Source organism: Panicum virgatum, chromosome 2K, assembly GCF_016808335.1.
Source record: "Panicum virgatum strain AP13 chromosome 2K, P.virgatum_v5, whole genome shotgun sequence".
Lineage (NCBI taxonomy): Eukaryota > Viridiplantae > Streptophyta > Magnoliopsida > Poales > Poaceae > Panicum > Panicum virgatum.
In genome coordinates this window covers 8,769,426-8,785,379 of record NC_053137.1, presented here as the reverse complement: position 1 = coordinate 8,785,379, position 15,954 = coordinate 8,769,426, and the positions used below count along the sequence as shown (strand labels likewise).

General features: G+C 48.6%; 1 protein-coding gene across 1 annotated transcript; it reads left to right on the top strand.

Moving 5' to 3' along the window:
* Nucleotides 1–507: 507 nt before the first annotated feature.
* Nucleotides 508–4,996, top strand: LOC120665132 (ras-related protein RABE1d-like). The gene is made up of 8 exons (XM_039944588.1): nucleotides 508–752; nucleotides 2,794–2,866; nucleotides 2,952–3,052; nucleotides 3,846–3,911; nucleotides 3,997–4,091; nucleotides 4,183–4,245; nucleotides 4,320–4,415; nucleotides 4,488–4,996. Exons 1-8 carry the CDS (start codon nucleotides 680–682, stop codon nucleotides 4,566–4,568), a joined length of 648 nt encoding a protein of 215 aa, XP_039800522.1. The 5' UTR covers nucleotides 508–679; the 3' UTR covers nucleotides 4,569–4,996.
* Nucleotides 4,997–15,954: the final 10,958 nt, after the last annotated feature.

Here is a 15,954-nt window from a genome sequence, read left to right as displayed (position 1 = left end):
TGTATCTTAGAGTTGAGTCTTCCTCTTCCAGTTAATTTTTAAGTAGCTAATTTTAGCTTGAGCGTAAGCTGTGCACTAACGTACCCTTAGCCGCGATCGCAGGAGGTTAGCCGCGATCATAGGAGGTAACTAACAGATACGTAGTACTAAGCTTCGTCTCGAACAAACACAACCACCACTAAGCTTGTCAGTTAGTAGCTCGCAACTAGCCAAGAGAAGGCTGGCAAAGTTAACTCGCAACCATCCCCCCAACTCGGCAATTTCGAAACTGGCAGGCAGCCACCAACAACTGGCACCCGTCCCGTTCCACACTGTCACGCGGCCGCCGCCAGAGCCCAACCACCAAGCGCGCTGCTGGCTGCTGCTCCACTGGCCGATGCGACGCCGCCGCCCCCTCCGCGCGGCGGCAAGCGTAGTACAAAAATACCGTCCGGATACGGTACGCCTCCCTCCCAGCTCCCAGCTCCCTACATCCCCTTCCGTTTCCCCCTTCCCCTCCCCCCCCCTCCCTCTCGTCGCGTACAGCTGGACGCCTCCTCCTCCCCCCCCCCCCCCCCCCCCCCCCCCCTCGCTGTTGGCTGCCGCTTGCTTCGCCTTCGCCCGCACCCCCTCCTAGACTCCACCGCCACACCCTCGCCTCCTCCTCGGCGACGGAGGGCCAGGGGATCCGAGCGTGAGCATGGCGGCGGCGCCGTCGAGGTCCCGAGGCGACTACGACCACCTAATCAAGCTCCTGCTCATCGGCGACAGCGGTGCGTGTTCCCCCTCCCTCGATTCGATTCGATTCTCCGCTGCTCCGGTTCGTAGCTAGCGCTCGTGGTGCCAGTGGTGGGGGGCTGAGCGCAGCCGTAGCCGGCCGGTAGCCCGCTCGCTCGCTTGATTAGCTCGGTTCCGGAGCTTGTGGGGTAAGCTGCCGCGCGGCGCTCGTGCTCTTGCTGCCCGATCCCTTCCTTCGGCTGGTGGTACGGAGCGGCCGCCACGGAGCGCGGAGCACGGAGCTTGGAGAGGGGAGCTCGTTGCACAGCCTAGGGTTGGAGGGGACGGGGTTTTGTTCGTACCTCGGGTTGCTTGCGGAGGCCTGGATGTGTACGGAGCGGTAGACATGTGCCACCCGTGCTTGAAGGAGCTTCACGAGCGATGCGTGGCGATTAATGCCTCTTTAATGGGGGGAGGTTCAGCTTCGCTTGTTGGCTGCACGGTTGCTAGGCTTGTCGCGGTCGGTCGGGTGGGGAACCATGCTACGCACTGATAGAGTGATAGGCCTCGTATGGATTGGAGCTGAGTTTGTACTCTCGCGGTTTACTTCCCACTTTTCCTGGCTTTTAGGAGGCGGAGCGGATTGGTTCCTGACGGGATTCCGAAACGGATGCTTTTGTGTACGTTTCTGATGTTGTTGTCACACGCGGCTATTCCAGCAATTTACACCGAAGTTGAAATCGCTGTTTGATGAGGAGTTCCTTGGATGTAGCCAGCCTTATGGTAAATTTTTTAGGTTCTATAAGGGAACTTCAGGTGTCATTAAACTGGCGTTGGGTGAAAAATTGCTTAATTACTAGGGTGATTCCATAAAAGGGCTCTACTCTACTTACAATCCACTGCATTAGAGTAGGGTGAATTTCCTGCTATGGTTGTGAGGTATTGTCCGTCTGAATTGTTGGGTGTTACCGCTTTAGAAAAACACTTACTGCTTTGTTGTACCCAATGGTCATTGATCATTGGCTAGGTCCTCAATTCCTACTTGTACCAGTTCAGTTGGTGTTAATGGTTTGGTGGTGGAAGTGTGTTATCATACATTTGTGGCAAGCGAATTTTTTTTCTAATTTGTCTATATCCAACTTTTTAAATATTGTGCATAGTTTTGGAGGGGGGAAAATCAATCATAATCCTGAAATGTATACCACCATGTATTTACATCTAAGCTACTTGTCTCTTTAGAATTTTACACTTGAATCTCAACCATGTGGTGGGGCCCTAGAACCCTTGCACAGGTGCATGCCAAATTCTGAAGTTGATTGCATCCAATACTCTTCACTTTTGGTATAGTAGCTCTTATAGAACTTACAATGAACAGTTACCCATTGTTGTAAATCAACAGTTCAATACTAGCTATATGGGACAAGAGAAATCAGGACAGTGATAATTATTTGTTGTTGACACAATTTGACAAAAGGTCACATCTTGTCTCCAGATAGCATATATTTAGTTGGTATCTAATGTTGCCCATTCCTTTATCTTGTTTTCTACTTTCTACCAAGGCATTCAAATGAGTTGGTTGACCTTATGTTTATTGGCATCTCCATCTTCTCATTTTTGTTGAGGACCTAGCCAATGTTCATAATTTTCTTCATATGCATACTAATTGAGCTGTCACCTTGTTGATATGTGAATTGGCATATCTGTGTAACCAACCAAAATTCATCACTTAAGTATTTAATTAGATGGCCTTCATTTTTTTGAAAAAAAATAATAGAACTGGTTTTATTTTCCGGAATGTTACTTTTATAAAACTCAAATTCCTGCACAAGCACTTGATGGTGACTGAGGTGATTTCCACGTAGGGATTACCGTGAGTATCTGCCTGACATTTGATTGGAAACTTGACATGAGAGTCAGAATCCTGTGAAGTTCATTCCCGTGCTGTTGCATTGACACACCAATGGTTCCCATCCTTGTCAATGTGTTTTATTCTTTAATTTTTCTCTTGAATTTTTCTCTTGACCAATACATTTTGGTCGAATTGTGTATTGCAACAGCCTTCTCTCGGTCTAATGTGAGTCCCCTTTTTATTTCCAGGAGTTGGGAAGAGTTGCTTGCTCCTACGGTTTTCTGATGACACATTCACAACAAGTTTTATCACCACCATTGGGTATAGACTCAGGCAGCATCCCTTGCTTTTTGGCATTCAGTTGTGGAAGTTAATATTCTAAACTTGATCTTTTCCTTCTGTTAAGCATTGATTTCAAGGTTAGGACAGTTGAGCTTGATGGAAAGCGTGTAAAATTACAAATCTGGGATACTGCTGGTCAAGAACGTTTCCGGACAATCACCACTGGTAAATGTTTTCCCTTTATACTATGATGATGCTCATGTGGTCTATATGTGAAATATGAAGTGAATGCCTTGTAAGTTCTAAATAAACACCATATTTAGAACTCTAGTTTTAAATTTATTAAAGAAGTATTCTTTTTTAGTAGATGTGTCACAAGTTTACAAGTCTTAGTTTGTTGTCATGCTGGTGTGCTCATATGCCATTGGTGAACAAGACCAATGTACGTTGCATGCTACAACTGCTGAGATATAGCTAGGATTTTATCAGCACCACGTACTAATAAAAAAATCCTTTGATCATAAGAACGCTCAATCAGAAAATAGTTAATTTATTTGTGTCCTGAAAATATATAGTTATAGTGCTCTTTTAAGAGGAATAGAAGGAAAAAAAATGAGCATGGTTAAAGAAAAACTATCCAGTGGCCAAGCCTTGACCTTGAAGCGTATACAGATAACTGCCTAAGCCCAAAGGTTCAGCATGTGCATACCAGTACTGCCAGTCCACTAGCAGGCCTGTCTTGGTGGCTTTCACACGAAGAGTTATAAAACTAGAAATCAGGCTATCATGCTGACCATATGTAAATCTTTCAATGATGACCACATGTTCTGTGGTGGTGAGCAACACTTTGCTTCCTGGACACTGAAGCATATATATTTTCAAAGTTGAATATTATAGTAAGCTGTTTTATATATTGCTGCTGCTAGTATTGTAGTTCCCCAAAATGTTTATAGTAGCAATTCGTTATGATGATTTTAAACCAGATTTCTGATCTTTTTTTTCCTCCCCAATTTTGCAGCATACTATAGAGGAGCTATGGGCATTCTGCTTGTGTATGATGTCACAGACGAATCATCCTTCAATAGTATGTAACATGCATGTGCATTCCCATTTGTTGACAGAAGAAATTTTTGGTTACTTTATTAATTGTCTTTTTTAATTAACCTTAGACATTAGAAATTGGATTCGCAACATAGAGCAGCATGCATCACACAACGTCAACAAGATCTTGGTGGGCAACAAGGTTGATATGGATTCAAAACGGGTAAATGCTTTTGTAAAATTACCAACTTTTAGGAACGCATGATGACTGTCTGTATTCTCCGTGGCCTAATGTAAATGTTCCTTGTTAACAGGTAGTGTCCACAGCTCAAGGTCAGAAACTCGCAGATGAATATGGTATCAAATTCTTTGAAACGGTAAGGTTTTGTTACTACAAGCTGAGTATGTTAAAGCCAAGTCATAGTCGCTTTAATTGTATGTTTATGTGCAGAGTGCAAAAACAAATCAAAATGTGGAGCAGGTCTTCTTTACCATTGCAAGGGACATAAAGCAACGGTTGACTGAGACCGTTGCCACTGCGGCTGAGGTAGCTACTCTACCCCCATTTTATCCATTGTCATATAAATCCGTCACATCTAACATTCACCAAACCATGCAGCCCCCAACTATTCAGATCAGCAGGCCAGATCCCGACCAGCCCAACCCTGCCTCGCGGTGGTCATCCTGCTGTAACACCTGATCGACGTGGCGGTGAAATCGCACAGCGTGACTGCTAGGTTACTGCTCCTGCTCCTGCGTGTGTTTACTTCTGGTGCCAAAGCCAAAGATGTAAATTCCGCTCAGTTGATGTCTAGTGGGTTGATGTCTAGTGCGAACTAAAGACTAGCAATACTCTGACCACTGTGGGTGTCATGATTCTTCAGCGAGGTGTTCCCGTGTTCCTGCTTCTAAGTTATCGCCTTGTTGTAGCCCTGTGGTGGCTCGTGCTAATGTATGCTTGGGGACTCTTGCCTTGTGGCCTCCAGATCTGCCGGCTGGAGCAAATGTTTCGGCAGATCTGCTCCTGTCTTGTAAAAAAGGCAAAACGTTGGAGACAGCAGTATCTGATTGTATGGGATAGTCCGTGATTGTACATTAGCGCATTGTATTATCCAGTTGTTGCTCCCATGTTCCATTGTGCATCGTATCACCACCCTGGGCATCCGAGTCCCACCAAATGGCATCATGTGTTATATACAGAAAAAAAATAGCTGAAAAAACCAAGATGTCTATTGTAGTATTGTTTGCGCACCTACTGGTGGCGCCTGTTGTTTCGGCTGCAGAAGGAACTCCAGAATGGTCTCCGAGAACCAGCCATCCGCCTCATTGGGCACGTACCATGAGGATAGGCTGCTTCTTCGTCCAACGCTTCTTACAGGCCATCCGAGATTCCCAGTTTCTCCGGCAGGTCCTTGCTCTCCAAATTTCACATCGGATGTTTGACACTAATTAGAAGTATTAAATGGATGTTTGACACTAATTAGAAGTATTAAATATAGATTAATTATAAAATGAGTTGTAGAGGCTAATTCACCGGATGAATTTATTAAGCCTAATTAATCCATCATTAACAAATGTTTACCATAGAATAACATTATCGAATCATGAACTAATTAGATTTAATCTTGAAATCTAAATGGCAACTGTGGAGAGGTGACCGATCGAGCGCTGGCCACCGTATACATCCGCACCAGATTCTTTTAGTTATTTTTGAAGGAAGAGAACTATCATTGGAACGGACGAAGAGGGCTATCATTGGAACGACGACGGTTGCGAGGAATGATAACGCCATCCGGGCCCCAGATCACGTCCAGCCGCCACCAGCCAAAACGCGAAAACGGAATCAAAAGGGGATTACAGGTGAGGCACTGAGGCGCCCTTGATCTGGCGACAGTCTTCCAATTGGCGCCAGCCGAGAAGATCGCAAGAACACCCCAGGGGAGGGGGGGGGGGGGGGGGGGGGGGCGCACGCCAACACACAGTCACACACGCGCACACACAAAAATAAGAAAAAGAAAGCCAAATCAAAAGATAATCTCCGGTGCTACGACTTGTTTTGTTTAGGCGAATACTCAATCAAATCTAGATATCTAATCATGGGCGACCTGGTTTGTTTGTTATTCTCCGAAGATGCCATTATCCCAACCGCCGGTGATGGTGGATTGGTGGTGGTGGTGCCGGCCGGCCGGCCGGCCGTCTGTTGCGTTGCGCTCGACCCGTGTTTTTTTTTATTTTCTGGCGACGCATCCGCGCTGGTGGTGACGGGGCGGCGAGATGCCACCACCACCCTGTGAGTAGTCGTTGCGGCGCGCGCCTAAACAAATCAAAAATGAGCGCGCTGGGTTGGCCCGGGCCAGCCCACGCTGCCCTCGGCATGTTTTTCTTTTTCTTTATGCGCGGCGGCACACGCCGGTGCATGATCGGCGGCGAGTCTGTAACGCAAAAATGCTAGCTTGATGGATTTTTATTTCCTGTCTGGATGGACCGGGTATCGACGCGTCTGAACCCGTGTTTCGTTTTGGCGTCCGACTTTTTTTCCGTGTAATAGCATAATATCAGTATGTTGCTATAGATAATATAATAGATCTATGGCTTTGTTTGGCAATGCTAGAATTCTAGCACGCACACATCCTGAAAAAAGAATCTCGCATGCATGAAGCACTAAATGAAGTCTATTTGCAAAACCTTTTTAGGGATGAGTGTAACTTTTCGCGACGAATCTAATGACGGTAATTAATCGATAATTAGCTATAGTGATGCTACAGTAACCATTCTCTAATCGCGCGGTCAAAGACCTCATTAGATTCTTCAGGGTCACTAGCGCGGGGTTCTGAAGTTAGTTTTATAAACTGACTTTGTTTAACACCATAATTAGTGGTCAAAATGTGTTACTATTCACTAGCGCTACAATTCTTCCCAAACCAAACAGGGCCATATAATACCGCATGTATAGACCGTACTTTGATCGTATGAGATATTAATTGTATATGTTCTGATTGGCTCTGATTGATTTTTTCATACTTCGATTAGAATTCTGATTGATTTATTCAGATTTCTATTACGATTCCGTTTAACGAACAAAAAAATATTGTTTATTTTAGAAATAGTAGAGATTTGATTCCACCAGCTAATTCGTAGTTAGTTAATCCCAAGTTACGATGGATCCAACTAATACGTAGCCAAACCTTTTCTAATAAGTTAAATAGCAACTATCCAATTAGCTGTCGTATGCCACACTAGCGTTGGCCGGTGAAATTTAACTGAGTGGCTGTTCGATCCCCACCTGGTCAGCATTTGTCGCCCAACAATTTAATGCCAACGATTTTTTGTTTCTTTAATCTTTACAGAAACAGCGTTGGCGACCTCGGTAGTTTCTCTTGTAGCATAGTGCAATCTCTATGGAACTAACGTCGCCTCAAAATCCTTTGCATACAACAATCCACAGGAAAAAGGAAGGACCTTTGAACACGAATGCAGCACTAGGCACTATGAAGCGTCCCCTCATAAGAGAAGACTTAAATGTGATACAAAACATCAGTCCCAGGAGGCTGATGCCACATTTATTACATCAGATGGTTCAAAACCTTACAAACCTTGGCGGACACTCGATACAGATGATAATAATAATTAACCAGGCTACGACATAACACCAAACCGCGAACCACATAGGGTCTACTACGGGCTCAGAGTACTGCGACAGCGGAGGCATCTCAACAGGGCCGGTTCCACAGGCAAGGTTGGGTGTAGAACGATAACCCTACTCGGCGTCGTCTGGTACGAAGTCCGGGTCTTCTTCTGTAAAAAGTAAGAGTGGGGTGAGTACAAACGTACTCAGCAAGTCCAACCACACCCACGGAGGGGGTTATAACAGAATAATATGCATAGGTAAATCAAGGATAAGGTTACGGTTTAATTTGCAGAAAAACGACATTTTATGCAGGGGTTTATTTTACGAAAAACCTTTTAGAAATCAATTTTTGCAGTAACACAGAGTTCAGGTTTTAAAACTGCTACCGGACTCCCCGTCCGTCGTAGCACACGGCACAACTGCCGGAACCAATTCCAAAATAACTCACACCAGCCCATCCCAAAGAAACACTAGTTATGTGACCACACCATAACTCGCCCAATACCGTGGGCACGGACTATTCGAATAGATTCTTAACTCTGCAGAGGTGTGCAACTTTACCCACAAGTAGGATACCACAACTCGAACACCGTCGTGTCGGTGTAGATCCCAACATAGCCATTACCCACCATAGCTAAGCCTGACTAGCCATCACGGGATGCACCAAGGGGTCATCGACCATTCACTTAGGTATAACCGGGCATAAGTCGCTCAGGGCTTATCCCTTTTCCTTAGTCACCCGTTGCTCTCAGCTCTCCTGATGGCTACCACACCAACTAGTGGGATTTATGCTACGCCGTTGCCCATACAACGGTCGAGTGGTTTGCACGATAGTGGAGTTAGGTGAGATGACACACCAACTCGGTCCTTAGACGCGACAAGATGGATATCTCCCTTCTTTGCCCAGCCACACAGGCATAAGCACACCAATCGACAAATCACACAGAAATGCCGTCCATCTCGCCCATACTCATCTTTCGAAAATCCACATTTTATCCCTTCCCACACGCACACATTTTCTTTATAAATCAGATAGTATTATGAGTAAAGTCCTAAGCGTTCTAATATCGATTAACGTCCAAGCAAAATCAGACATTAATCTAGGTGGTCAAGGAATGGTCATCACAAATCAAGGGGTGGCTATCCAACCGTGTTTTCATGCAAGTAAAACATATGCAACTTTATAAAACAGGCCATTGGGTTGTGTTTATAAAAACTAGGACAGAAACATGCATCAAAGGATGGGATTGAACTTGCCGTCTTCAAAGCCTTCGGGGAAGTCCTGTCCTTCGGGCTCGGGGTCGCGGATCGGGTCCTCGTTCACCTGCTCACAGCACTGCTCGACAACGGGTTCTCCTTCGTTCACTCCGTGGTCTACAGCGCACACAAACAAACATTCAATCAAAACAAAGATTTGTCGTCGAGCTCGAAACGGGAACACATGAAATATAGGGCATAGATTGTTATTTTCGAATGGTTTCTGAATGGTATGGCCGAAACTGAGTTAAGAGAGGCGGGGTAAGATTTTAGGTTAAACCGGGGTCGTTAGGCACATAAAATGATAGGTCAGGGGAGCGTTTAGGCCCTAAACAGGGGTCCAGGGACCTAATTGTAATTAAGATTAAGTAGGCAGGGGCTTGGTTTACATTTTAGAAACTTCATGGGTCATTCTAAAAGAGTCAGGGGTTTATTCGTAATTAAGTTTACATGGAAGGGGGCTTATTTTGGAATTAGGTAAAAGGGCAGGGTTTACTTTGCAAATTGGTTAAAAGGGGGGGACTCTTAACCAAATAAGAGGGAAAGGAGGGGGTTTGGGGCAAATTTGCCCCTTCTTCCTCCTCCCGTCGGTGGGGAACAGAGGAGGGGGAGGGGGCCTCTGTGCCGGCCAAATCCCGGCGGCCAGGGGTTCGCCGGCGGCCCGGATCAAGGGGAAAAGAGAGAGGGCGGGGAGGCGAACCGATCCCCGGCCTCACCTTGCGCCGGGGTGGAGCGTGGCGGTGCGGCCACGAAAGACAGCAGCGGCAAGGGTGAGTGAGCGGCGGCGGCTGTGCAGGGTTGCGGAGAGGGGGCGTGGTGCGGTGGCACTGCGGTTCGTAGGAGCGCCGGGGGGTGCTCCTTGGCCCCCTTTATAGGCGGCCAAGGCGGTGGCGGTGGGAGCAGGGTGGTGGCCGGCGGGGCAGGCCTGTCGGCGGCGTTAGAGGCACGGCGAGGCTCACCATGGTGATGCGACGGCACGGCGCGGGGGGGGGGGCACTGGTGAGGCGTCAACGGGGCGCAGAACCGGAGCGGCGAGGCGAAGTGACACCACGGCCAGGCGGCGACCGCTGCAGGCGGCTCTGTGCCGCGGTCGACGCTGCTGTGCCTCGTCAACGGCGGTCGGCCGTGGTGTGACGCGCACGGGCTGGCGGCGCTGGAGCGGCTCGGGTGCAGCAGGGCGCAGGCGAGCGGGTCCAGGCGGCGGGGCGCGCGTCGCAGCGGGCGCGGGTGGGTGCGTGCAGCGGCCGGGAGCGGGGCGAAGGCGAACTGCGCGGGGCGCGGGCCGGTGCGCGCCGAGCCGCTGCAGGGCGGCGCGTGCACTGCGTGGCGACGTGCCGGGGTGCGCGTGGCCGTGGGCGAGGTCGGGGGCGAGCTTGGTGTGCGCGGCGAGCGGCGAGCGGCGCGCGGGGCGTGCTCGGGAGCGGGCCAGCGCAGAGAGGGGGGGCAGGAGGAGAAGGCGCGGGCCAGGCGCGAGCGGCGGAGAAGAAAGGAAGAGGAGAGAGAAGAGGGAAAGGGAAAAGAAGGAAAAAGAAGGAAAAGAAAAGAAAAGAAAAGAGAGAGAAAATGGGAAAAAAAGAAAAAGAAAAGGAGGGAAAAGGGAAGGAAAAAGAAGGGGGAGGGAGGGATCCGCGCCGGGATCACGGCGCTGATCGCGGAGCCGGTCGGCCACGCTTGGCATCCGGGTGCGCGAGAGCGCGACGCGCAGGTCGAGGGGAAACAGGGTGTCGAATACGGGTGTCGGGTCTTTGGGGAATCGGGAGGTCCGGCGGAACAGGGAGGATTCCGGCCAACTGGGGTTAGGGTTTCAAGGAGGAATCTCGAGCTCAACGACGAAACACAACATTAGCGCATGATTTATTTTAGTCAATTTTCGGGATGTTACAAACCTACCCCACTTAAAATGAATCTCGTCCTCGAGATTCGACTGGTTCCTAAACAGGTGGGGAAATTCCTTCTTCAGAGCATCTTCTCGTTCCCACGTAGCTTCTTTTATTCCATGTCTGCTCCACTGAACTCTGCAAATTCGTACTTCGGAGTTTCTGGTCCTTCTAGTGACGGTGTCTAGAATCTTGACCGGTACTTCTTGATACCGCAAGTCTGGCTGTAGATCCATTGTTTCAACCGGCACATGCTCTGCCTCGGGTACCCTCAAACACCTTCTTAATTGCGAGACATGAAAGACGGGGTGGATATCCGACATTTCCTCCGGTAGCTCTAGGCGATATGCTACTGTCCCAACTTTCTTTAGAACTTGGTATGGTCCAATGTATCGGGGAGCCAACTTTCCTTGTACCTGGAATCTTCGGGTCCCTCGAATGGGTAATACCTTGAGATACACAAAATCTCCTGGATTGAAACTTATTTCGCGTCTTTTCTTGTCGGCGTAGCTCTTCTGTCGGGACTGGGCCGCTTTTATCTTTTCTCGAATCTCGGCGACTCTTTCTTCGGCTTCTTTTATGAGTGCGGGGCCGACTAGGGCACGTTCTCCAACTTCTGACCACATCAGAGGGGTTCTGCACTTTCTTCCATAGAGAGCTTCAAACGGTGACATGCCCAAGCTTGCTTGGTACCCGTTGTTGTATGAGAACTCGGCGTAGGGTAGACTCTGCTCCCAATCCTTGCCATAAGTGAGGACACATGCTCTCAGCATATCCTCCATGATCTGATTCACCCTTTCCGTCTGACCATCTGTCTGTGGGTGATAAGCGGAACTAAAGTCTAGCTTGGTGCCCATGGCTTTATGCAAGCTCTTCCAAAATCTAGAGGTGAACTGGGTCCCTCTATCTGAAACGATTCGGCTGGGCACACCATGCAATTTTACTATGTTCTCTATATAGAGCTTAGCTAGCTTCTCCCCGTCATAGTTGGTCCGTACGGGTATGAAGTGAGCTGATTTGGTAAGGCGATCCACTATTACCCATATGGAGTCATGTCCTTTCTGGGTTCTGGGCAAGCCCACCACAAAGTCCATTCCTACTTCATCCCATTTCCACACCGGAATGGGTAGGGGTTGCAGTAATCCTGCTGGCTTCTGGTGTTCAGCTTTGATTCTCTGGCAAGTATCACAACGGGCGACAAATCGTGCAATATCTGCCTTCATCCCATTCCACCAATACTTCTGTTTTATGTCCATATACATTTTGGTGGATCCTGGGTGAATTGAGTAGGCCGAGTTATGGGCTTCATCCATGATCAACTGCCTGAAATCTCCTTTCTGGGGCACACAAATTCTGTCTTTATACCACAACGTTCCCTTATTATCAACTCGAAAATCTGGGGCCTTATTTTCTCCGGTTTGCCTCCGGATTTCCATCAGTCCCTTGTCCGATTTTTGGACTTTCCTGATTCTTTCTTCTAGAGTGGATTGAACGTTCAGCACTTGGCTGGAACCTCGAGGGACAATGTGCACATTTAATCGTGCCATTTCCTCTCGTAAATGGTCATTCTTGGGCCCGTAGGATTTCCGACTTAGGGCATCGGCTACTACATTGGCTTTACCTGGGTGATAATGAATTTCCAAATTATAATCTTTGACTAATTCCAGCCATCTTCTCTGCCTCAGGTTTAGGTCTGGTTGGGTGAAGATATACTTCAGACTTTTATGATCGGTAAAGATTTCGCACTTATTTCCAATCAAATAGTGCCTCCAGATCTTAAGTGCGTGCACTACGGCTGCAAGCTCCAAATCATGAGTCGGGTAATTTTGCTCATGAGTCTTGAGCTGACGGGAAGCATATGCAACGACTTTCCCATCTTGCATCAGCACACAACCCAATCCTTGTCGGGACGCATCACAATAGATGACAAAATCCCGATGAATATCCGGCAGGGTTAGCACTGGGGCTGTCGTCAATCTTCGCTTCAACTCCTGGAAACTTCTTTCACACGACTCCGTCCAGGTGAATTTCTTCTCTTTCTTGAGCAGCTCTGTCATGGGCCGGGCTATCTTAGAAAATCCCTCAATAAATCTCCGATAGTACCCAGCTAATCCGAGGAAACTCCTGATCTCACTGACATTGGTTGGTTGCTGCCAGTTGGATACTGCTTCGACCTTCTCGGGGTCTACTGCCACTCCTTCTGCGGTCAAAATATGGCCAAGGAAAGCTACTTTCTCCAGCCAGAACTCACACTTGCTGAATTTGGCGTATAGCCTATGCAGCCTCAGTTTCTCCAAAACTACCCTCAGGTGTTGTTCATGCTCCTGAATACTTTTCGAGTAAATAAGTATGTCGTCAATGAAGACTACGACAAACTTATCTAACTCGTCCATAAACACTTTGTTCATAAGGTTCATGAAATAGGCAGGTGCATTTGTCAGTCCAAAAGACATCACTGTGAACTCAAACTGCCCGTATCGGGTGACAAAGGCTGTCTTCGGAATGTCACTTTCCCTGATCTTGAGCTGAAAATATCCGGACCTTAGGTCAATCTTGGAAAAGTACCTGGCTCCTTTTAGCTGGTCAAAAAGGTCATCGATCCTGGGAAGAGGGTACTTGTTCTTGATAGTGACTTCGTTCAGTGCTCGATAATCAACGCACAACCTCATACTCCCGTCCTTCTTCTTGACGAATAGAACCGGGGCTCCCCAAGGTGACGAACTTGGCCTGATAAAGCCAATCCGTTGTAGTTCCTCTAGTTGTCTCTTTAATTCTGCCAACTCGGAGGCTGCCATCCTATACGGTCTCTTGGCTATGGGGGCGGTTCCAGGAACAAGATCAATGACAAATTCTACGTCCCTATCTGGTGGCATACCGGGAAGCTCTTCCGGAAAGACATCGGGGTACTCATTCACTACAGGGACTTCATCCAAGTTCTTGGCTTCCATACTGAATATCATCGGGTTTGCTCCGCCTTCCCGGGTGTGACAGGTCACTCGGACTCCCTCCGGGTTTGTCAGATGTACTACCTTGTCCGTACAACCTATGAGGCCATTGTGTTTGCTTAGCCAGTCCATTCCGAGGATCACATCTATCCCTTCTGACTTAAGCACTACTAGGTCTGCTAAAAACTCTACCCCACTTAAATTGATCCTTACCCGTAGACAACCCAGTTGACACCTGATGTCTCCTCCGGACGTCCGGGTTAATAGGGGTGTTTTTAGTAGTACCGTAGGTATTTTATGTTTCTCCACAAAGCTCGAGGATATGAATGAGTGTGATGCTCCAGAATCAAACAGTACTGTTGCAAGAGTTGAGCTGACTAGGTACTCACCGAGTACTATGCCCTGGGCTCCTTGAGCTTCCTGTGCGTCGATGTGGTTGACACGGGCTCGTCCAAAAGACTGCTGGGATTGCCTCTGCTGATTGTTGTTGTTGTTGCTGTTGCCACGGAGGGGCACTCGGTTGGCACCGGTCAGAACTGGCTTGGGTCCGTTCACTGTGTTGGAGAAAGCCGAAGTAGCAGGCTTGTTCTTGGCATAGGGGCAGTCGGCGATGAAATGACCCGTCTCACGGCAGTTGAAGCAGGCTCTCACGTTGCTGTTGTTGTTGGTGACCTGGCTCGCATTATTCTGTGAGGCCCTCATGGTGTTCTGACTTCTGGGCTGTGTGTTAGGGGCCCGTGGTCCTGTCACTTGAGACTGAGTTTTGTACTGCATTGGGGCTTGGGACCTTGGTGCGTTGTAGCTGAGACTTCTGGTTTTCTGAAAACGATCCTGCTGGCGAGACTTACTTTCCAGAAACTTGCGCTTGTTTTCTTTCCTTTCATCAATTTTAGCCTTCTCGGTGAGGATTGCCTTGTTCATCAAGGTGTTGAAATCAGGATAGATCTGAGGGGTGAGCAGGGTCCTGAGTTCTGGGTTTAGTCCCTTCTTGAACATGTCCTGCTTCTTCTCGTCGTCGTTCACTTCATCTGGCGCATATCGAGACAGCTCCATAAACTGGTGTGTATACTCTTCCACCGTCATATTCCCCTGCTGAAGTGCGCGGAATTCATCCGCCTTGCGCTTCATGGTGGCCGAGGGGATGTGATAACGGCGGAACTCCCTCACGAATTCATTCCAGGTGATGGTGGAGGCATCTCTGGCAGCAGCGCAGTAATTCTCCCACCAGGCTAAAGCAGTCCCGGTGAGTTGATGTGCAGCCAGAAGAACTTTATCTCGATCCTGGCACCCAAATGGCTCGAGCTTCCTCTGGATCACGCGGAGCCAGTCATCTGCATCCAAGGGGTTGCTGGATCCGGCAAAAGTGGGTGGCTTGGCCCTCAGAAAAGCTGTCAGCTTGTCATTAAAGGTCTGCTCTCGTGGCTGCCTGTTCACTAGAGCATTGGCCAGTGTCTCCAGTATGAGAGTCTGGTTATGGATTACTTGTGCCAGGTCCACAAAAGGTGGTGGTGGCAGCTGTGCACCATGATTTTCTCCTCCGCCCTGACTCACTTCTTGTTCCTCCTGAGGATGGTTTTGCCCGTCAGGGTGTATTCCTGCATCAGCGGCTGCAGGGTCCCTGACTCGGGAGGCCCTTGTGATGCTCCGGGAAACCATCTGCAGCACGAGTGGATTGGGACTAAGATTAGGTGATGTTTAAGTTGGTTAAGTCGTATTTTTGAAAAGGCAGTATCTATTTACTACCGGCAAGCACACAATCAACAAGCAATCATCACAAACAACAAGCACAAGCAACTTTATTACAGCAAGGGTGGTACAACAAGGGGCAAGGTCAAACGCGTACTACACGACCGGGTACACAACTATAAAAGAAAAGGGGCACTGATCTTCTTCGGACCACACGGCTTCATCCCTTGACAGTCGCTAACACTTTAGGCTGACTCATCGGCTTGAGTGGGTTCCTCCCTCGGAAAGGAACACACGACCTCCGGGGAAACGAGTGGTCCCGGTTCGCCATCCTCTAGACCTCCATTTTCCCGGGGTTGCGTTGCGGCTTCTCTTGCGGCGGCGGCCGTAGACCTTCCAGGATTCTCGGGTGGGGCTAGTGGGTTTCCAACGAGTGGTCCCCATCCTATGACGGGCGTTCCGAGCAGAACATGGTCTTCTCCTATTGCCGGGACTGGGGTTCCACTGTTAGTCCATTCTTGCATACGCTGGTCCCGAGCTTGCCTGAGGCTCTCCTGAGCAACTGCTTCACTGCTGACCGCTGCTGCGGCTCTTGCCTCGGCTTGGACTGCTCGGATCTGCTGCAGTCTTAGCGCGAGCTCTGCTTGCTCGGCTCGATGGGTCTGTTCCCTCAGCAAGTTGGCTTGCTCGTCA